Source organism: Pseudorca crassidens, chromosome 15 (genome assembly GCF_039906515.1).
Source record: "Pseudorca crassidens isolate mPseCra1 chromosome 15, mPseCra1.hap1, whole genome shotgun sequence".
NCBI lineage: Eukaryota > Metazoa > Chordata > Mammalia > Artiodactyla > Delphinidae > Pseudorca > Pseudorca crassidens.
In genome coordinates, this window is record NC_090310.1 from 15,809,620 (window position 1) to 15,832,143 (window position 22,524).

Genomic DNA, 22,524 nt, shown 5'->3' on the forward strand with positions numbered 1-22,524 from the left:
AGCTGTGCGGCGCAGCCAAGATTTTCTTTAAAAAAGCATTTCCTAAGTGCCTTTTATAAAAAAGATCTGTCTGTGCTAGGGCTGGAAGACCCAGAAATGTAGAAGAAGGTGACACAGGAGTAGCACCAATGAATCGCAGGTCAAGCAGGGAAATACATATCCAGTTTGTGGGGTTCTATCATTTATTCATTCAACAAACATTTGTGGACACTTTAAAAGCATCAGTTAAGTTAAATTTAAATGGCCTAATGTTAAAGGCAGCATTTGAATTTAGCTGTAAAAGGTAGAGAGGGGATTAACAGATAAAGATGGGGGAAGCCAGCGGGAAGAGAAAATGCAGGGAATTAGGAGAGCACCGGGTGAGTGTGATGTGGTAGAGGGTAGGGTGCCTGGGAAGGAGAGATAGGAGATAAAACTGGAAAGGAGACTTGGGATGAGATTCTGGTGTCCAGAGGCTAGAGGGCCAGAAGTTAGGGACCAATGACTAAGCAATGGGCAGTCCTGGAAGGCAGCCAAGGGGAAGATGGCTCCAGGGGGTTGCACCCACTGCAGGCATGGAATGGAAAGAAGTTGGGAGCCTGTGCCATAGTCCAGCTGCAAGAAGGTGAGGAACTCAGTCTGAGCAGTAGTGAGGTCAGAAGAGAGAAGAGGATATAGACAACAGGACCTGAGGAGACAGTGGAACCAAGTACAGAGGAAGGAGACGTTCACCCAGACTTGGAAGTTTTGCTTGAGGAAAAGGTGGTGCTTTTAAAGGATTCTAAGCAAACCAAAGGAGATGCTGGCTTACAGGAAGATGATATATTTGGTTTCGAACATCCTGAGACCAAAGCTTCAAGAGGAGCAACTGTACTCCTAGTTATATATCCAGGAGAAACAAAACATATGTCCACACAAAAACCTGTACAGGAATGTTCTAGCAGCATTATCCATAATAGCCCAAAATGGAAATAACCCAAATGTCCATAGACTGAAGAATGGATAAATCAAGTATGGCCTGTCTTACAAAGGAATATTATTTCGCAAAAAAAAAGAGAATGAAATACTGACCCATGCTACAACGTGGATGAACCTTGAAAATACTATGCTAAGTGAAAGAATACAGTAACAAAAGACCACATGTTGTAGGATTCCTTTTATATGTAATGTCTGGGATAGGCAAATCTATAGAGACAAAAGTAGTGGCTGCCAGGTGCTGGGGGAGGGAGGAAGGGGGTGTGACTGCAAATAGGTACTGGGTTTCTTTCTGTAGTGATAAAAACGCTCTAAAATTAGATTATGGTGATGGTTGCACAGCTTTGTGAATATACTAAAAGCCATTGAATTGTATACTTTAAATGGGTAAATTGGTATGTGAATTCTACCTCAATAAAGCCATTAAAAGACAACAACAACAACAAAAGATGCTAGGAAGACATCCCAGAGGAGATCAGTGACCAGCTGCAGGCACAGGTGCATTGGAGGAGCAAGAGGGACACAATTCCGAGTTGTCATTTGGAAGGGGGACACTTACCCTGGAAGTGAGACACACCTAGTGTAAACAGACACAACAGAACAATCAGTAGCGCAAGCCCAGAGCCCCGAATCTGCTAGGAGGCAATAGCAATGGTGACAAAGCAGAGGACGGAGGGTTAGAACACGTAGGTGGTAACAATCCCCACTTGATGAACACTTAGCATGCTAGGCCTCGTCTGAGTCTCACTAAATGCATGATCTCATTTAGTTCTTTCAATATTCCTATGTGGTGGGCAGTACTATCATCCCCATTTTACAGATGAGAGAACTGAGGCTCAGGGAGATTCACTAATTTGTCTGAAGCTATCAAGTAGTAGAGCTGGCATTTTAACCCAGGCTGTGACTCCAGAGACTGGAACCACTCTGTTCTATCACCTTCCTTGGATGATGGGGAAAACAACAATGCTAAAAACAGCCAATATTGACAGGTACCGTTTGTGTCAGCATTGTGCTAAGTTCTTAAACTGCATTTTCTGGGAATTCCCTGGTGGTCCAGTGGTTAGGACTCTGCGCTTTCACTGTCGAGGGGGCGGGTGCATGGCCAAAAAAAAATTAAATTAAATTAAATTGCATTTTCTCATTTGTGCCTCCTGACAACCCCATAAGGTAGGTGTTATTATCCCCGTTTTACCGAGGCTCAGAGAGGTTAAGTAAGCTGCCTAAGGTCACACAGCTTTAAGTGGCAGAGCTTCAAAAAGATCTCGGGTCTGGCTGAAGCCTATGTTCCTAACCAGCCATGGGAGCAGAAGACCACGAGGAAGGAGATCCGGTGGCCCAGCTGGCCAGCTCTCACTGGGTTTCCATGCCTATTTAGCCCACAGTAAACCTTAGTTATTAGAGCTGACCTCCTTGAGGCAAACAGGGCCTGACTAATGGGACAGCTTCAGGAAGGAGGGACAGGATCACCCATGACCCATGCCGTGCTGGGTTTAGCTAAAACGGAGACCATTAGGGCCTTTAGCAAGAGTGGCTGCTTGGCAAGCCAGGCAGTAGTGAGACAAATGCACGGCTGAAGATGCTGGAGGCATCTAGCCCTGGTGACTATTCAGAGGCGCGGGGAGAGAGAGAGAGAGAGAGAGAGAGTGCGCGCGCTCAAGGGGTTGAGCTGGTTCCAGGCAGAGTGAGGCAAGAATGTAAGGTTTCCAAGTAGCTGGGAAGGCCAGGGCTGCAGCACGACACCCACGTCACCCCTGTGGCGACCTCCACGTCCCCAGGCACTGCGCCAAGCACTCTAGAGGAAGCAGGTGACCCATTTAAACCTCACGACCACCTGTGAAGTTCTCATCCCAAACCTCACTTGTCACAGTGGGGAACTGTGGCATGGACAGGTGAATCCTTGGCCCAAGGTCATACAGAGCGCAGGCGACAGAGTTGGGGTTTGTCGGACTCTTTCCGCTCTTCTGGTGGTAAAAGGACTGGCCTGGTCGACCCAGAAGGGAGCCCAGAGCCATCCCAGTGAAAGACACTGGAAGCCAACTCCACTGGTCACTCAGAACGTTCTATTTCAATGCAACTGGGCATCTGACCTTCCCAAAGGCCCCTCCTCTCCTGACATCGAGGTGTCAAGGTGAGATGGCTCCCACCTTTGTTCCGCAGGGGATTGAACTGCCCCGGGTCCTTCCCCGCTAGCTACTGCCCAGTCGGCCCTGACTTCAGTGCGGCCTTGGGGAAGATGGTGCCTCTTTGGGGCCTCAGTTTCCCCCACGGTAAAATGAAAATGCTCTTGGCTTGTTCAGAGCCTGCTCCTCTCTGAGGTCACCTCAAGAAAGCCCTAGACGCCTCAAGGTTTAGACTCAGGGGGCGGCCTCCCTCTTCTGAGTTCCCATAATGATGACTCTAGTACAGCACTGAGCATTGCAGGAGAAACGAGGACCACTAACTTAAACACGTGGATTTTGTATACAAGTAAGTGTTTGACTCTGACCTGTTCCCCTTACTAGCTGGGTAACCAGGGCAAGTTACTTGACCTGTCTATGCCTCAGATTCCTCATCTGTAAAATGGGAACGACACTGCCTGTCTTACAAGCTCTCACGGTTGGGTGTGAATTGCGGGGCTTGCATGTATAAAGGTCCAGGCTCAGAACTCGGGTTTGGTGAGTGGTTGCGGACCCTGTTTTATTTATTGATGCCCTACCACCTAGGAAAGTACCTAAACTGGAATGGTAGCTCATTAAATGTTTGAATAAAAACTAGGTTCTCAGGAATGCCCTGGCAGTCCGGTGGTTAGGACTTGGCACTTTCACTGCTGGCCCGAGTTCGATCCCTGGTTGGGGAACTAAGATCCCAAAAGCCTCACAGTGCAGCAAAAAAAAACCAAACTAGGTTCTCTCCGGAAAACATGAATCTGATTCTGTACCTAACTGAGAACACAATTAGGAGATCAAATGTCTATATAATGGAATCCTAAAATAAATGGGAACTTTCTACGTCAAAAAACAAAAACACCCCACGACACTGTAAATCAACTATACTTCAATAAAATAAATTAAAACAACAACAACCCCAAAACTAGGTTCTCCCCCAGAGCCCTTCTGGCTCTCAAGTTCTGTGATTCCAGAAATAATTTATCCAGAGTTGGAAAGGAGCTGGTGAGTATGCGCCACTGGGAGCATTTCAGGGAAAGGATCACAGAACGAGGTGGAGGGCTGGGCCCGTTGAGGATGGGACTGAGTCTAGTTGGTCTCTGCATCCTTGGTCCTCAGGATGGGGCTGAACGTGAAACCTCTAAGGACCCTTTCACACTGAGGTTCATACCTGGTAGATGTGCTTGACATGGTGGATCTTGGGACCCTTGGGGGTGAAACTGATATAGAGCGTGGAGTTTTCCTGGCTGTGGAGAGAGAGGAGCAGCTGTAGAAGCCAGAGAAGACAGCAACCCAGTCAACCAGGGAACCCCGGGCCAGGGGAAGCCTCGGAGTTGCCAGCCACTGTGCTAGAGACGGTGCAGGCACGATCTCATGTCATCCTGACACTGCTCTGCTCTTGCCCTTTGGAAACTAGGGCTCACTGAAGGGGTCAGTCTTGCCCAAAGTCCTGCAGTGGGGGACAAGGACTGGAACACAAGTGGATGGCTTTTGGAGCTGTGTTCTCCCCACTAGACGCCACGTCGCCGGAGCCTCCACTGTCCTTGGGCCCCACTGCTCATCTCCTCAAGAAGTGCACCAGCTTCTGGCTTGCTCTCCCACCCAATCCGTCTAATGACCTTCCTAATATCACTCTCTGATCCTGCCACGCTCCTCCTCCGAATCCATCAATGGCTCCCTGCTGTCCCCAAGGGTCAGGTCCAAAGCTCCCCGACATCCAGACCTGCCCGCTTCCGAGTCTGCCTGCCCACTGCTCCCCACATATACCTACCATCCTCTGGGCCTGCCCACCCCCTGCTCCCCGGATCTGCCCCACTGTTTGCCTCCCCCATGCCTTTCCCTTTGCTAATCTCTCTGATGAGAATGGCTGCCTTTCTTCCTAGCCCTTATCTGAACCTCCTCATCCTCCAGACCCCAGTTCAAGCCCCTATTCTGCATGACTCCTTTCAAGTCTCCTCCAATTCACATCATCTTTCCTGGCTCTAATTTCATATCACACCTCAGACAATATTGTGTTTGGCATTTATGTTCAAAAGCACTGGGGACCCCGGCTCAGACATGGTCCCGCCCTTATCTCACTGAGCCGACTTAAAAATGCCACTTCCCTTTTCTGGCTTCATCCTCTTTTCTGTAAATGAGAAAACCCAGCTAGTGATCCCCATGGGTCCTTCCTGCCACAGCATTCTAAGACACTCACTCTGTGTGTCTGGGTTCTCCAACCTGACCATAAACTCTCTGTGGGCAAGAGTCACTGTGAAAACTTTTCTATCTCTTCCAGCACTCTTGGCCCCGGGGAAGAGGGAACCTAGCACGGCTGGCAATGTTCAAGAGCTTGGCTGGAGTTTGGAGTAAGACAGATTTAAGTTCAGATGCTGGTGTCAGTACTTCCTAGCTGTACTACTCTGGGCAGATTCCTCCCTTCTCTGAGCCTCGTTGTTCATCAGTAAATCAGAGAGGCAAGGTGCCTCGCGAGGTGTCGAAAGCTCCAGGGGAAGCCCTCAGCTGCGCAGTGCAGCTGGAGCAGAAGCTCACATCAGGTCAGCATTCAGTCACATTTTCTTCTACCATAAGTATCGATCTGACTCAGAGATCGATAGCCCCGGGAGGAAGGCTGGGGCCCTGGGTGGGGAGGCTGAGGTGGGAGGAGAGGGGGGACGGCCGCTCAGGACTCACTCCTTGGTGAGGATGTTGATGGGGTACATGACTGGGATGCTGGTGGTGGCCGAGTTGTCCCCCAGGAGGCCTGAGTCCTCATTGTTGCTGCAGGGGGCAAGGTAGAGGGCAGTGTTAGGAGACAGTCTGGCCAGGACTGTGTGACAGTCTGAGGCCAGGGTGGGAGGAGATGCTGGCAGGGGCCTGCCTGGGGCCTGCTCACCAGCTCACATTGGCGTGCACCTCAACAAAGTCCCCCCAGGAGCCGTTCAGCAACGTATGAAACATCACCTGGATATCAACCTGTCAGGGGAGGAGACGGGAATGAAGAAGGAAGGTGCCTGGCCCTCAGGGGGCCGCCTTAGCCCCTCACAGCCCCCATGCCCCCACTGCCATAGTCACAGTGACAGCTTATCTCAAGCCCTGGGCTGGGTGTTTTATCCCCATTGTAGAGATGAGGATACTGAGGTTCTGAGTGGTTAAGTCATGTGTGTAAGGTCACAAAATGAATGACCTAACCCTGGGTTTCTCTGATTCCAAAGTCCAGGCTCTCAAACACGACACAGGACACCTCTGCACACATTCTCTTGGGGTAGGGATAAGCCCTGCCTTTCCAATCACCTTCACCTTCCCCAGAGCCAGGAGCTCCCTCCCCTCCTGAGCTTACAGCCCCTTGGCTGCTTGACTCCTGGGGGCTGGAAGCACTCACCAAGCTGCCTGCTTTGAAGATGGGAGAGCTCACGTTGCAAGAGAGGGCCCTGCTCTGAAGCTTGGTCTCCTCGGGAAGCTCCTCGCAGCTCACAGGTATCTGGCTGTGGGGCTGGGGGTGAGAAGAGAGAGAAGGAGCGTTTTAGTGGGCAAGGCTAAGAGTTCCCCAGAGGCCACCAACCCTCAGCTCCCTCCCCCCGGCCAGGGCACATTTGCAGAAAGGTGGGGCCGAAGAGTCAGGGGTACAGCCAGGGGTTCAGTACAAAGATGTTCCCTGCAATCCTGTTTATCACAGGGAAAAACTGGAAGTGATCAAACAATCCAAAGAGGTGGGAATGGTTCAGTGAATTGTGGTACAATCACAGGAGAGAGTTAAAATGCTGCTACGTCCACACATTCAGCAACCATTTACAAAATGAACTTGATCCTGGGCTAAAGAGGACAAAACCCTTTATCTTCATCGCTGTCTGGAAGCCACAGATTTCAGTTCAGATTGGGAAGAAAATCAGATAAGGAAATAGAGGCTCAGAGCAGTCGAGAGACTTCCCCCCAGTCTCACAACTGGGTAACCCGGCAGGGATCTGGTAGGAACTTGAATACAGGTCTGTTTGACCCCAGATCTCAAGTTCTCAATCACTTTACTAGATACCCCTTAAGAAAGCATTTAATGTTGCTGTATAAGAATAATTCAAGGATCCATCCACAGATGAACGGATAAGCAAAATGTGGTCTATCCATGTGATGGAATATTAGCCTTAAAAAGGAATGAAATTCATACCTGCTATCACAGGGATGAACCTCAAAAACATAACGCTAAGGTGAAGAACATCTTGCTAAGTGATGTAAGACAGACACAAAAAGACAAATATTGTATGGCTCAACATTTTTGTTTTAAATTTCAAAATTCAAAATTTTTTTAAAAACATGGAGGAAGGGCTTCCCTGGTGGCGCAGTGGTTGAGAGTCCACCTGCTGATGCAGGGGACGCAGGTTCGTGCCCCGGTCCGGGAGGATCCCACATGCCACAGAGCGGCTGGGCCCGTGAGCCGTGGCCGCTGGGCCTGCGCGTCCGGAGCCTGTGCTCCACAACGGGAGAGGCCACAACAGTGAGAGGCCTGCGTACCGCAAAAAAAAAAAAAAAAAAAAATGGAGGAAAAATAACCATATGGAGAGCAAAATGCCAATTAGTTAAAATATAGAATAAATATACAATGTATCAATAATATGTACCTATGTGTATAGAAAAACAGAAGGATAAACACCAAAATATTAAAAGTCATAATTGTGGGTTGTATAAGTACGGGTGTTTGTCTTCTTTAAACTTCTCTGTAATTTCCAAGTTTCTGCGGTGATTATGTATTACTTTAGTAACAATAATTTAAAAAATAAAAGTTGCACTTAAAATAACCCAGCTCAAGAGAGTAAATCCTAGGAGTTCTCATCACACACAAAAATGTTTTTTCTATTTCTTTAATTTTGTATCCATACGAGATGATGCATATGCATTAAACTTATTGTGATGATCATTTCATGATGTATGTAAGTCAAATCATTATGCTGTACACCTTCCACTTATACAGTGCTGTATGTCAATTATATCTCAATAAAATTAGAAGAAAAAAATAATGAAATAATAAAACAACCCAGGCCATCCCTCAAAGACAAGTTGGTCACCTTTAGGAGGAAGGTAGCTCAGTCTCCCTGAACCTGTGCACAACTTCTTGGTCACCAGGTCCATGAGCCTCTGTCACACTCTCCATTTCATGCAACCCTCTAACCCTGTGATGTCCCCAGCCTCATTTCTTGGTCGCGAATCCGAGGCTCACAGAGGATGAACCTTGTATCTCAGCTCACACAGCTCGAGGGTGGCCATCAGGCTGAGAACCCAGAGGTGGTCCGAAGACCTCCGCCCACATCTTCAGGCTGTCCTGACCGCCTGGGGCTCCAAGAGGCAGGACAAGCCTGGCACGTGGTCTGTGGGCAGACCCCACCCTCTCGCTCACCTTGAGTGTCTCCACTTTGCGGAAGGAGAGTCCCCGAGGGAAGCTCAGGCTGAGGTGGACCCAGTAAGCGTCTTCTCCCAAGTTCCTCAGTGTCAGCCCCACAGAGAGGCTGGCGGAGGGGGTCAGACGCAGGACTCTGGATCTGGGGGGAGGATCAGGGCAAAGTTATGGGGGCCAACAAAGGAAGCAGGATCAGAGGTGGGGACTTTCAGAACTGAGGGATCCGGTAGGCCAGAAGAAAGAAATACACAAAAATAAGCTCCTGTGCACAGGCTTTAAGTTTTGCGATCTCATCTATTCCTGATAGGAGAGCTGCAAGGCACCAGCATTTCTCAGAGGGGGAAACTAAGGCCCAGACGACAAACGGAGTCAGTGGCCGTGGGGGTCTTCCGACCTGAAGTCCTATGTTCTTTTTATACACAGGAGCTGCCTCAGGAAAACATCGAGTGAAATAGGAGGCCGTACAGACCTTGCAGTGGAGGTCAGCCCCAGGTTAGCCTCACACTTCTTGTCCTCTCCGCAGTTCTTCTCAAAAGGGATCTGGAAGGCCAAGAAGAAAGGACCAGGAGGCTCAGATCCCCACACCCAGGAAGATTGGACCTTGGCCTCTCTGTCTGCCCCTCTTCCCCTCTTACCTCCTTGGTCTCCGAGTGTGGTGAGGGCCTCAGGATGGGCTGGATGTCCTTGCCCTGCTGAGCACGGAGGAGGGGGAGACAGGAGAGAATAGTTGAGGCAGCAGAACTGATGGAGGAGAGCTGGAGGGGCTCAGAGCTTGGTGCTCCGCTGGGCTGGCTGTGGTCGGGGCCCTCTCAGGAGCCAACGCCTTCCCGGGGCAGGCCCCAACCTCCCAACTCAGCCCAAGGCTGTCTGTGCCACACTCCTCTGGTGGCAGTTCCTTGAGGGAGGCTCAGGGTGTCCACCTCCTGTCCTGGCCATGAGATCTGGGCCTTGACAGAGCAGCTCCCCCAGGTTCTCCCAGGCTTTGCTGGGAGCAGCACCTGGCCGCGCAGCCTCTAGACTCCCCTGCCTGGGACTAGCTCCTCCCGTGGTTCTCCTCTGTGAACCCCAGCTCTCCATCTCTTATCAGATCAAGGCCAGTTTTTTCAACATTTCCAGAATTTCTGCTCTGGGCCAGACCCCCCCAGCAGAGATCAAAACAGACACACTGCCCGTCCTCCCAGGCTGGTGGGAGAAACGGCCCGGCATCCTCAAGTGTGAGGATGGGACAGGTACAGGGTATGTTTAGAGGATGTAGAAGGGGATCCTATCATACGCTTGGAGATCAGGGAAGCTTCCTGAAGGGATGGCATCTCAACTGAAATCCACAGGGTGAGGAGGAGGGAGCCAGGTGAAGAGAATGGAAAGAGACGAAGAAAGAACAGTTTACGTGAAGGCCAAGGCAAGAGAGATTGTGCCCGTGTAAGGAGCAGGAAGATGCTCGGACTGGCGGGAGTGCCGCGTGTCAGGAGGGGCAGGAGAGGGAAGCAGGGTGCAGATTCCCCCCAGCCTCGCAAGCCATATTCGGCAGTTGAGGGTAATGGTGACACAGGAGTGTTTTATGGGTGATCAACGGTATGTTCTCAAGAGACTCCAGCCTCCTCCACTTCCAGGCCATCTGCCAAGCAGCCTCCAGACCCTCCCCTAAGGGCGGGGCTCCTGGCAGCTTCCGCTGACTGCTCGCTGCCACCCCAACATTCCCACGCAGATTCCCCACCACCCACCAGACCACAGCCTGTCCCCAAAGGGGCATCCAGGGCCTCTGTCTTGTTCAGTTGTCCTGCCAGAAGCTGAGCCCACCTCCCCATTTCCCCCGAACTTAAAATCGTGCCTCTTCTCTCTCAACCTACGCAAAATCTACTCATTCTGTGAGATCCGGAACAAAGGACACTTCCCCCAGGAAGACTTTTTGACAACTGTGACCTCAGTTCTCTCTCTCTTTTTTTTAAATTAGCCTTTAATTTGTTTATTATTATTATTATTATTTTTGGCCGGGCGACACACCTTTCGGGATCTTAGCTCCCCAAACAGGGATCGAATTCGTGCCCCTTGTAGTGGAAGCTTGGAGTCCTAACCACTGGACCATCAGGGAATTCCCAGGTCTCCTTTGAAGCCTGAGTTGCTGCACCACACAGTTTGACTTTTTTATTTTATTCTTTTAATTAGTGCCGATGGGAGAAACTGCTGGCTGTCCCTATACATCCTGAGTGGGTGGCAGGTTGCGGGGCAGGGCACTCAGCGCAAGCTGCCAAAAACCACAAGAAGGAGTGTGTTTATCAGTCACGGAGCTCCGGCCCTGAAAGCGACCTCAGAATGCAGAGATGCAGAAACCGTCCCAAAGAAAGACAGACCTGCTTGTGCCAGAAAAAAACAGATCTACATCTTCAGGCTTCCAGGCCCAGGTTCTTTCCATCAGACCCTGCCGCCTTCCGACAGAAGCCAAACCACCAGCTGAGTGTCAAGGATTTCAGAAGAGGAAATTAGGCTTTCGCACTGGGTAGGGAGCGTGGGATCCAGGAGACTAGGCTAGAGAGTGCTTTCCTCTTCTTTTACATAACAAGGGCACCCCAATTAGGCTTTGAGGGAACTACCTGCCCTCAACGGAACACCCTTGGGCGAGAAGGCTAATTAGGATACCCTGTCCTTCCACAGATAAGGGATGGTCCTAGGCTTTCTGGTGTTCTCTCCCTGTAATTTGCATCTGTTAGTATTCGCCCAGGTTAGAAGCCTAATGAGGTCTGAAGCTGATGCACAGAGGGACGCATGGAAGGGGCCGTGCCCTGGGAAGTCCATCCATTATTTCTTCCTCTTGAGAGCCCCCAGAGCCTCCACCTACCCTGCTCCTCCATCTTCCCAATCCCAGTTTTCCAAATTTCTCTTAAATACAAACTCCCATAGACTCCTTTCTGCTTAAGTAAGCATATTTCATTTCTATTGCTTGAAGCCAACGTAATACAGTCCTGACAAATTGAACTTCTGTTCTCCCTTATTTCCTATCAGTTTCTCCAGCTGATCTCTTCTTACCGCGCTTTGGTCCCTCGGTGTCCCTTCTTCCTCCCAGAGAGAGTAATTTAGGGAGACATTGATGGGAGAGATGAGGTCTTGAGTGCACACCTGAGGGCAATAAGAATACACCCTATGTCATGAGTTTAACCTTTACCACACTTCCAGTAAAAGGCACAACTTGTCCATACTTTATAAAGGATGAAATTCCAGTAGCTAGTTGTCTGAGACCTTACCAGGAGTGGAGGGATGTTTACTATACATCAGGTGTTTATGACATGCCCAGCTTGCTTCTCAGTACGAGTGTTCATCCCTCAGCCCCAATCCCAAGGCAGACATCAGTCATCAACCACGGCACTTTTCCCCACTGAGTCCTAACAGAAGTCCCTGAATCTTTGTCAAACTCCTCTAGGCAACCATTATCAAAGTTTGCACAAGAAAAGAATACTCTAGAATAAGTAGAATATCCCAGTTCCTTGACAACAGGGGTGGGTCTCAGTCTTTTATGTTATTACCAGTGCCTGACACTTTGGAGACGCTCACTTTGGAGGACTTTTTGTCCTCACCTAAAGGTTCCCCCAATTCGAAGAGGTCGGCATTATTATCCCCACATCAGAGACGAGGAAAGTGAGGTGTACAAAGGTGACACAATTTTCCTAAGGACTAGAACTGGGAAGCGAACCCAGATCTGTCCAACTCCCAAGTCTAAAGTCTTTCCATCATGTCACAGTGCCTCTTCTCTGGCAAATTTATGTTTAAAATTTCCAAATCTTGTAATGCGGGTTACGGGTATGAGGAGGCAGAGAGGCTCTGAACGAAATGAGATCGTGAGCTGATCATTGTTGAAAATGGGTGATGGCTGTTTGGCGGTTCATTAAACTCTTTTTCTACTTTTGTATGTCTGAAATTTCCCATAATAAAAACTTGAAAATAAACTTCAAAATCTTATACTGAGTATACCAATCACGTATTCAGTCTCTTATGAAATATTTGAGGCCAGAATAAAATTTAATATCAAGCTTATTTCATACAGAACAGATATAAGCAAACAGAATTTGGGTATTTTGGCAGTTATCTAAACTAACAAGAACTTAAAAAAATTCTTTCTGGGGTGCATTTTTTTTTAATACATTTAGTTATTTATTTCTGGCTGCATTGGATCCTTGTGGCTGCGTGCAGGCTTTCTCTAGCTGTGGCGAGCGGGGGGCTACTCTTTGTGTGGTGCGCGGGCTTCTCATTGCAGTGGCTTCTCTTGTTGCGGAGCATAGGCTCTAGGCACTCAGGCTTCAGTAGTTGTGGCACTCGGGCTCAGTAGTTGTGGCACACGGGCTTAGTTGCTCCGCGGCATGTGGGATCTTCCTGGACCAGGGCTTGAACCCATGTCCCCTGCATTGGCAGGTGGATTCTTAACCACTGCGCCACCAGGGAAGCCCTGGGATGGATGTTAATAATAAAACACCCACACGGCAAACGAAGATACCGAGTGCCGCAACTAAGACCTGGTGCAGCCAAATAAATGAATAAATAAATATTTCAATAATAATAATGAAAAATGACCACGTGTACCTGGCAAATAGTGACACACCACCGTGCCTGAATATTCCATAGGACCGAATATTCTGTGGCCATTAAAAATAATCTGAAAGCTGGGCTGCAGCATTAATATATGATGTGTGAAAAGAGTAGGGAAAAAATGGTAAGTACTTTACAATTGTAATCATGTTTAAAATGCCTATGGATGTGGAGTAAGGACTAGAAGAAAATATGCTGAAGGTATTGTTACTACTGTGATACAGAAGAGGAAACGGTAGGACCAGGAGATCAAGGTGACCTGTGACCTGTGCTGGACAGCGATGGAGCCGAGCCTGGCACTGGGGCTGCCTCCCGCTGCGGTCAGCTCGTCCTCCCCTTCCCTCCCCTGAGCAGACTTGCTGGCTCCTTACCGGGAAGTGGAACCAGAACCCAGTGCAGGACTTGACTGAGGTGACAGCTGTGTTCCTGCTGAGCTCATGTTTCCCTTCTGGGAACAACCCCCGGCTTCTGGTCCGATGGCCATCCAGCTGCAGAGTGTAAGTGAGGTTGGCAACCAGGTGCCCTGGGCAGGGTGGAAAGGCAAGAGTTGAATGATGGCGGATCCTGGGGCCGTGAGCCTGGATTTGGGGCAGGCAGCTGCGCTGGGAAGCAGGAAGGTAGCACTGACCTTTGAACTGGGAGATGAGAGACTTGACCTGGAAACAGACTGTGATGTTAACGCCTTCCTTCTTCTTGTCGCTGGAGGAATGCGAGCACTCGACTTCATGCACTGGGATCTCAGCCGGGGAGAAGGACATGGTTGTGATGATATCCACCACAGGCCGGGAGCTTCAGGGAAGGAAACAACCGACGCTCTCTCTCGGCCTCAACTGCCATCCCCAGCCAGACCTGGGGCTCCAGCTAGCAGAGGCCAGAGGACTCCCGTTCCCTAAAGCAGACCTCAGTGTCACTGTCTCTTTGCAATGAAAATAATAATGATAATTCATTAGGGCTCCCCATAATGATAATTCTTCCTAGCAGCCTTCTGACCCATTTCTCACACAGAAGAATGAGCTTTTAAAAAGAAAAGTCGGGACTTCCCTGGTGGTGCAGTGGTTAAGAATCCGCCTGCCAATGCAGGGGACACGGGTTCGAGCCCTGGTCCGGGAAGATCCCACATGCTGCGGAGCAACTAAGCCCGTGCGCCACAACTACTGAGCCCACGCGCCACAACTACTGAGCCCGCACGCTTAGACCCTGTGCTCCGCAACAAGAGAAGCCACCGCAATGAGAAGCCCGCATGCCTCAACGAAGAGCAGCCCCCGCTTGTCACAACTAAAGAAAGCCGGCACGCAGCAACAACGCAGCTAAAAATAAAAATGAATGAATGAATGAATGAATTTATAAAAAGAGAAGTCAGGGAATTCCCTGGTGGTCTAGTGGTTAGGACTCCGAGCTTTCACTGCCAAGGGCCCAGGTTTGATCCCTGGTCAGGGAACAAAGATATTGAGCTTCCATGCCAGTAACCTTTCAAGGATGCCCCATGGTATTCAGAATAAAATCTAAACTTTTCACTGTCTGTGCCATACCATCTGCCTCTCCAGTCTTCTTTTTTTTTTGGGCTGCACTGGTTCTTAATTGTGGCACGTGGGATCTTCAGTGCCGCATGCGGGGGGATCTTTAGTTGAGGCATGTGGGGTCTAGTTCCCTGCCAGGGATTGAAACCGGGCCCCTTGCATTGGGAGCATGGAGTCTTACCCACTGGACCACCAGGGAAGTCCCTCCTCTCCAGTCTCACCTCCTACCACACTGACCCTATTTCCGTGCCTTGAACACGTCACACTTTTGCCTGCCTTACGGCCTTGGCACCTCCTGGGCTTTCGACATGGAAAGCTCTTACCCCAGATTTCTGCAAGCCTGGCTCTTTCTCATCTTTCAAGTCCCAGTTCCTCAGAAAGGCCTTTCTTGGCCACCAGCCTATAGTAGGTCTCCCCTGCTATTCTCTCTCACAGAACACTGCTCATGTCCCTCATGGCACTTATCACAATTGTAATGATCTATTTATTTGCTTTACTTTTTTATTATGTTTCCCCACACATACACTGTAGCCAATGACTTGTTCCGTATTGAAGACAGTATCTAGTCACTAGATGACGTTACATGAGGCTTCCAGTGACTCTAAGATCTGGGTCAGGCAGGAAATGCCATCACCATTTCAAAGATGAAGAAACTGAGGTCTTGAGAAGCAAAGTGACTGGGGTAAGATCACCCAAGAAGTCAGCGGCAGAGCTTCGACTTGAATACAGGTCACCAGGTTCTAAAGCCATCCCACATCTCTCTAGGAGGTTTTAGTGTTAGACAGGCCTGGGTTCAAATTCTAGTCTGTCACTGAATAGCAGCTGTTTAACCTGGAGCCAGACACAAAGCCGGTATAAAAGGAGAACCAGGGCTTCCCTGGTGGCGCAGTGGTTGAGAGTCCGCCTGCCGATGCAGGGGACACGGGTTCGTGCCCCGGTCCGGGAAGATCCCACATGCCGCGGAGCGGCTGGGCCCGTGAGCCATGGCCGCTGAGTCTGCGCGTCCGGAGCCTGTGCTCCGCAACGGGAGAGGCCACAACAGTGAGAGGCCCGCGTACCGCAAAAAAAGAAAAAAAAAAAAAAGGAGAACCAAACTCACAGGGTTGAGCCGAGGACCGAATGCGCCGATGTCGATAAGCATTTAGGACGATGCCTAGTGCATCGTAACTGCTGAAACGATGAGGACTGAAATCATCCCCAGGTAGGACTCAGGAGTCCCATCTTACCTCAGCACGATCACCTGGCTCTCAGCCCCTACAGCCACATCTACCAGGCCGTCCCCGCCAAGGTCCTTCACCCCGTGGATGGAGCGTCCAAACCATCGAATTCCTGGGAGCATCCGGGTCCCTTCTATCCGCTGAGACCAAGAGAGAGATTCATGCTAAGCTGGGGAGAGGACGGGTGGAAGGGCGGGAAGAGTCGGGCTGAGGAGTGGGGTTGGGGCTTGGTGGCTGCCAGCTGCCTGGGAATGGGTTCTGATTGGCAGGCGGGGTACCTCACCTGACTGGGCCAGGGGCTCAGCCCCGCTTGCTGCCCATTGAAGATGTACACAGCCCCCTGCTCTTCCAGAGGGGCTCCCACGGCCACGTCCGTCAGCTCATCCCCATTGATGTCCGTCAGGGCAGCGATGACTGCTCCAAATCGCCCAAGGGGGTAGCCGGGATCCCCGTGCAGCTCTGACACCATGGCGAACCCCAGCTGGGAAGGAGCAAGGCAACAGGTCCCACCTCAGTCACTCAGCACTAACCACTGGACCGCCAGGGAACTCCCCACCTTTGTTATCTGTGTGACTTTGTGCCTTTGGAAAGTTGCCCAGCCTTGCTGAGCTGCGATGTTCCCATTTGTAAAATAAAGCTCATAGTATCCCAGAAGGTGATTACGAGAATCAAACGAGGTATCCTCTATATAAAAAGTTTGGCACTGGGCCTTGCACACATTTTTAACCGCCTCTGCATATTTGCTAATGTTTGTCGTTGTTCTAAAGGTCTGATTAACACAGGATCAGGCAGGGAAAGGCTTTCAGAATAACTGAGACCAGAGAAGGCACGGGAGTCTCTTTCTCCCACAGCCTCCACGCATTGCCCTGGTCCCCACCTTTTTTCTCTGGTAGATAAACACCCGGCCTCCTCTCTGCTCGCCATAGAACAGGGGGGCTCCAACCAGCAGCAGCTCTGTCTCCCCATCTTGGTCCATGTCAACGCCACACAGCTCGCCGCCAAAATAAGAGCCAATCTGCAGGGAGAGGAAGACGTTTGAGGAAGAAGCCTAGAGCAGGACACCTCCCTCCCCATCAAGGGCACCTTATCCGTCCTACTCTAAGCCCTCAAATGAAGGTCCAAGTCCTGGGTCCCACTCAGAGCCCGTATGAATTCAGACAAGTTGGGATCGTAAGTTGGCAAGTGGGGATGACAAGGCTAACCTCAGAGGCTTTGCAGGGGAACAAATGTGACAGTGCTCGGCACAGGGCGAGTGCTCAGCAAGTGCACGCGTGTTCGGAAGACAGCAGGAAGCATAACTAGCGTCACTCCAAACCCCTCTTGGGCGGACGCCCCTGCAATCACGCTCACCTGGATCCCATCTATTTTCTGGATTTGGCTCCAACGTTCTCCGCCCTTTGGCTCTTGGAACAGCAACACCCGCCCCACGTGCTGGTATCGGGGGGCTCCAGCTGCCAGCAGCGACGTGGTCCGTCGGGAGGGCAGCCAGGTCACCGTGTAGCCTGAGGAGAGAGCGAGCGTGGGCCTTGGAGTTAGGAACACAATGGCTGCTGGACGAAGGTAAAACCCAGGGGGAAAGGCGGCAGAGACCCTGAGAAGCTGGGTTAGTAGCAAAGACGCATTGAGACGGCCAGAAGACCTTCTCCCGAGAAGAGCAGCCACGTGCTCCGAGGAGTACAAATCCTGCCGTCAGGGTCTAAGACTGCATTTCTCGAACTGTGGACAACACGCATACGCAGGACGAAGCGGCCGCGTACTGCAGGGTAGACATCTTCCTGAGGTTCAGTTCACCTAAGGGTTTATAAAGGAGACTACCTTCTTCTTTTTTTTTTTTGTGGTATGCGGGCCTCTCACTGTTGTGGGCTCTCCCGCTGCGGAGCACAGGCTACGGACGCTCAGGCCCAGCGGCCATGGCTCACGGGCCCAGCCGCTCCGCGGCACGTGGAATCCTCCCGGAACCGGGCACGAACCCGCGTCCCCTGCATCGGCAGGCGGACTCTCAACCACTGCGCCACCAGGGAAGCCCCTACCTTCTTTTTAAAGAGTAAAATGAAATGGAATATATTAGTAAGAAGAAGGCAAAGTTTGCATGAAGATTAAAAATAAAGCAGCAGATGCCTCAAGACTGCCAGCCTGCCCTGTTTCAGACTTGGCAGCCCCTACATTGCATGACCCAACTTCTTAAAACCAATCTCTTTATAGGTGATAGATAGATAGATAGGAAAAGAGAGAAGAAGAATTATGTATCTATATAGAGATACAGATACAGATATACATATAGATATATCCTATGGGCTTTGTTTCTCTGGAGAATCCTGACTGATAAAATAATATATACATATGTATGTTATTCTTTACATATATATGTGTATATATAAAGAGAGATAAACAAATGTGGCAAATGTTAACAACTGATAAATCTAGGTGAAGTGTATATGGATATTCATTGTACTATTAACTTTTCTCAAAGCGTGAAAATTTTTGCAGAAAAATTTGGTAGAAAAGATTAAAGATGCGTTTCAGTGAAAACGTTTGGTAAGGTAGTACAACTCAGTCAGCATGGAGACACAGCCTAATAAAAATACTGAAATTTAAACATAAGGAGTGGTGGACTTCCCTGGTGGCGCGGTGGTTAAGAATCCACCTGCCAATGTAGGAAACACGGACAGGTTCGAGCCCTGGTCCAGGAAGATCCCACATGCTGAGGAGCAACTAAGCCCATGCACCACAACTACCGAGCCCGTGCACCTGGAGCCCATGCTCCGCAACAAGGGAAGCCACCACAATGAGAAGCCCGCACACCACAACGAAGAGTAGACCCCGCTCGCCGCAACTAGAGAAAGCCCGTGCGCAGCAACGAAGATCCAACGCAGCCAAAAATTAATTAATTAATTAATTTTAAAAAAACCCATAAGGAGTGGTGATTGTACAGCACAGAGAATATAGCCAATATTTTATAATAACTATAAATGGAGCATAATATATAAAACTTTTGAACCACTATCTTGTATACCTGAAACAAATATGTTATTGTAAATCAACTATACCTCAAGAAAAAAAAAAAAGCAGGAGACTTGAAAACATCTCTGCTTCAAGATATCACTGAGGTTATCTACATACTTCACAACTCCTGTGGTTTAGGTTCCCTGCCCTCTGTTCCTACACTGATGAAACGCTGGAGGAAATGCCGCAGGAAATTGGACCAGGGATTGGGCAGGAGCCAGGAGCCACCTCCCAGGAATGCTCTGAAGATGACCCAATTTGAACTTCTTTGTTTATTTTTTTTGAATTAATTTTTATTGGAGTACAGTTGATTTGCAATGTTAGGTTAGTTTCTACTGTACAGCAAAATGAATCAGTTATACATATACATATATCCACTTTTTTAGATTCTTTTCCCATATAGGTCATTACAGAGTACTGAGTAGAGTTCCCTGTTCTATACAATAGGTTCTTATTAGTTACCTATTTTATGTATAGTAGTGTGTATATGTCAGTCCCAATCTCCCAATGTATCCCTCCTCCGCGTGACCTACTTTGCTCAGAGCAGTTGAAAGTGAATGAGAAAAACAGATGTCTGAGACTCTATAGCCCATGAGGGGACTGGTGAAGAGGCTGAATCACTCTCCTGCTTCTTCATGTATATTCCTGAAGTACAAGGGTTAAGAAATTGCCCTTTGAAATCAGAGAGACAAGGTTTTAATCCGAGTATTACTTCTTCCTGGCTGTATAATCTTGAGTAAATTACTTCATGTGTCTGAGCCCCAGTCTTCTCGTCTAAAAAAAACCTGGGACAATATCAACCTTATAGGGGGTTTCTAAGGATTAAATAAGACCGTGGATGTAAAATGCCATGTTACTCACTCACCATGTTAGTGAGATCTAAACTAAGATCTGAAGGATAGTAGCATAGTAGGCACTCAAGATTATATTTACTTCTACATGTACATACATACATACATACATCTGTGGGCGTGTATATAGTGGTATGGCTGCCTAACTAGAGATTCAACTTTGGGTTATTTCTTCTTATTCAGTGAGCAAATTTGCCAGCTATTTTGCAGTACAGTCATCTCTACGTATCCGCAGGGGATTGGTTCCAGGACCTGCCCCGATACCAAAATCCACCACAGACGCTCAAAGTCCCACAATTGGCCTTTGGTATCCCCGGCTTCCAAATCTGGGGATTCAACCAACCATGGATCATAAACGTGGAACCCGCAGCTGCAGAGGGCCAACTGGATACTGAAGAACAGAAAACCACCTTGAAGGCAGTAGTGTAGGTGCTGCAGTGTAAGTGCAGTGGTTACTAAGCACAGATTTGGGGCTGGGACTACCTACTAGTCTATGACCCTGGGGAAGTTATTTAAAGTCTCCTGGGCTCAGTTTCTTCATCTGTAAAATACAGATGATAAAAATACCTACTTACAGGGTTGTTGGGAGGATACAATGAGATAAAAATAAGTTAATATGTGCCATGCGCTTAGAACAGTGCCTGGCACATAATACTTGCTCAGTAAAGAAAAAGAAAAGGAAAACAAGGAAAAAATCAGAGGGCAGTCTCCCTTAGAAGGGTAAGAGTAGATGCACGATGAATAGCACCAATTTTCCCGAGGAAAGTATTTAATAAGATCTTGTGTTTTGAAAGTTTAATAATAATCTTTGTGTACTGAGCCCACCCCCAGCCAAGGGTCATGGGTGAGGCAGGGTGGAGGGTGGTGGTTCTAGATCTATGAGGAGGTAGAACCTGGAAGCACTCCTATCCCAGGGCTCTTGGAGTCAGTTCGTGCCTTGAGACAGGCTGACTCTTTGAATGTGAACTAGAAGAGCTATAACCCCAAGCGCAAGGGTGAGGCCGTTCTGCTCCTGAGACTGGCATCGGCTTGGATGGACAGCATCCCCAGGACTGTGCAGGACAAGACACCACGAGGCAGAGAGAAGCAACAGCAGTTGGTGGATTGACCAGCCTCGTTTCCTCTGTGCTTGGTATCTGAGAACTCTTGAGACTGAACCAACCCTGGAGTTCCTGGACAATTCAAGGGGAGGAAGCCTCACGGAGGAGGGGCTGGTCCTCCCACCGATGAGGCAGGTTGTTTTAAAGTGGACTCGGGATTTAATTTATAGGTATAACTGAGTAACGACACAGAGAAGTCACTGCCATTGAAAAAAGTTTATCACTCACAGCTCCCCAAAGCAGGTGTCACAGCAGGCCATGCAGGGCCACATGGGAGAAGCCCCAGGGTGGAAGGAGCAAGGGGAGAATGGCCCAGAGCTGTTACTGCAGTTTCGGTGGGAAGGAATGAGGGAGGCAAGGCAAGTTGGAACAAGCTTAGGACTGGACGGTTTGAATGATGTTGGCAGGCTCTGGGCTATAGAGGTGGTCTTCAGTTATCTAGTACCTGGGCCTGGGGTGATTTACGTCAGGGTGGATACTGGCCTGGTGTGTGAAAGTTAGATAAAAGGGTGGTTGGGATGCAGTGTCTGGATTGGCCAGTTGGCCTATGGAAGGCCTGCTCCCAGGCAAGTTGTTTTCTACTGGTAGGAATTAGCTGGCCCTGGGAGGAGCAGTCTCTCCAGGATTAGCAAGGCCACACGATGTCAAAGCCTCATAAGGTATAGAAAATAAAAACATGATTAATACACAGGTGAAGGGTTAGTAAGGGAAAAATGAAGACTATTATAACCATATTTAAACTGAGTTTGTTCATGTTGTTGCTTAATTGCTTTCATTATTATTTTGAAAGTCAATCTGAGTGACTCCCTGGTTCCCCAAAGCTGAAAGAACCCAGCAGAAAAGAGAAGTACTCACCCAAATATCCTGCCCTCACTTCTGGTGTCAATGGTTCATTCCCAACAAATGTATCACCCTGCAGGTCTGTCTTCAGATCGAGAAAGCCCCCAGCCCAGTCCTTGGCTCCAGCGGCCCCTACAATGCCATGGTCCTGCCCAGGGAGGGAGATGAGTGTGGGTCAGCTGCGTTCCCACCACATCCCTCAGCCGGTAGTGTCAGGCCCGCCACTCACCCTGCTGAGATCCGCGCTGATCCCGCTGGAGGACAGCTCCATGTTGAAGGATGTCAGGTCCTGTTTGCTTGTGCCTGAGGGACGAGGTAGGGAGAATGGGCCGAGACCCAAGGAGCCGTGAAAACAGTGTTGCTCAAGAAAGGACTGAGGAAAAAACACAGCATCCACCCGTAGGCAAGGTAGAAAGAGCATGAACTGTTTTTTTTAGGCAGCTCTGTGCAGCTTATGGGATTTTAGTTCCCCGACCAGGGATCGAACCTGGGGCCCTGGCAGTGAGAGTGCCAAGTCCTAACAACTGGACTGCCAGGGAATTCCCAAGAGCATGAACCTTAGCGTCAGACGGGGAAGCGACTTATGCCCTGAGTCTCCCGCGACTCTCCACACGCCCCAGGTATGGATATTCCGTTCCCCGACTCAGCACATCTAAGAGGCAGATCTTGATTTCTGCTTCTACTCAGGCTTCCCCTCTACAATGAATAGCACCCCACACCCACCTAATGACACGCTAAAAGCCCCGGAAACAACCTTGATTCTTCCCTTTTCCCTCCATTCTACCTCCAACACATGACCAAATCATGATAGTTCTACCTGCAAAACACATCTGCCCACTTCTGTGAACCGTCTGTATCACCGCCACACTGGCCCAAGCCATCCTCCTCTTATGCCTGACGAAGGCAGGAGCTTGTTAATTTGGTCTCTTTGACTTCATTCTTTTCTTTTTTTTTTTTTTAAATT

General features: G+C 49.3%; 1 protein-coding gene across 1 annotated transcript in view; it reads right to left on the reverse strand.

The window, feature by feature from the left end:
- ITGAL (integrin subunit alpha L) overlaps window positions 1-22,524 on the reverse strand; it is a 40,846-nt gene that overhangs the window by 5,741 nt on the left and 12,581 nt on the right. Inside the window, exons 10-25 of the mRNA XM_067706146.1 lie at window positions 21,790-21,863; window positions 21,576-21,708; window positions 17,117-17,268; window positions 16,644-16,781; window positions 16,050-16,247; window positions 15,776-15,906; window positions 13,661-13,821; window positions 13,404-13,555; window positions 11,482-11,571; window positions 9,096-9,152; window positions 8,930-9,000; window positions 8,461-8,602; window positions 6,460-6,570; window positions 5,974-6,053; window positions 5,772-5,858; window positions 4,270-4,345 (exon numbers count right to left, since the gene is read on the reverse strand). Of these exons, the coding sequence (XP_067562247.1) occupies window positions 4,270-4,345; window positions 5,772-5,858; window positions 5,974-6,053; window positions 6,460-6,570; window positions 8,461-8,602; window positions 8,930-9,000; window positions 9,096-9,152; window positions 11,482-11,571; window positions 13,404-13,555; window positions 13,661-13,821; window positions 15,776-15,906; window positions 16,050-16,247; window positions 16,644-16,781; window positions 17,117-17,268; window positions 21,576-21,708; window positions 21,790-21,863 (1,853 nt within the window). The remainder of the gene's footprint in view (window positions 1-4,269; window positions 4,346-5,771; window positions 5,859-5,973; window positions 6,054-6,459; window positions 6,571-8,460; window positions 8,603-8,929; window positions 9,001-9,095; window positions 9,153-11,481; window positions 11,572-13,403; window positions 13,556-13,660; window positions 13,822-15,775; window positions 15,907-16,049; window positions 16,248-16,643; window positions 16,782-17,116; window positions 17,269-21,575; window positions 21,709-21,789; window positions 21,864-22,524) is intronic.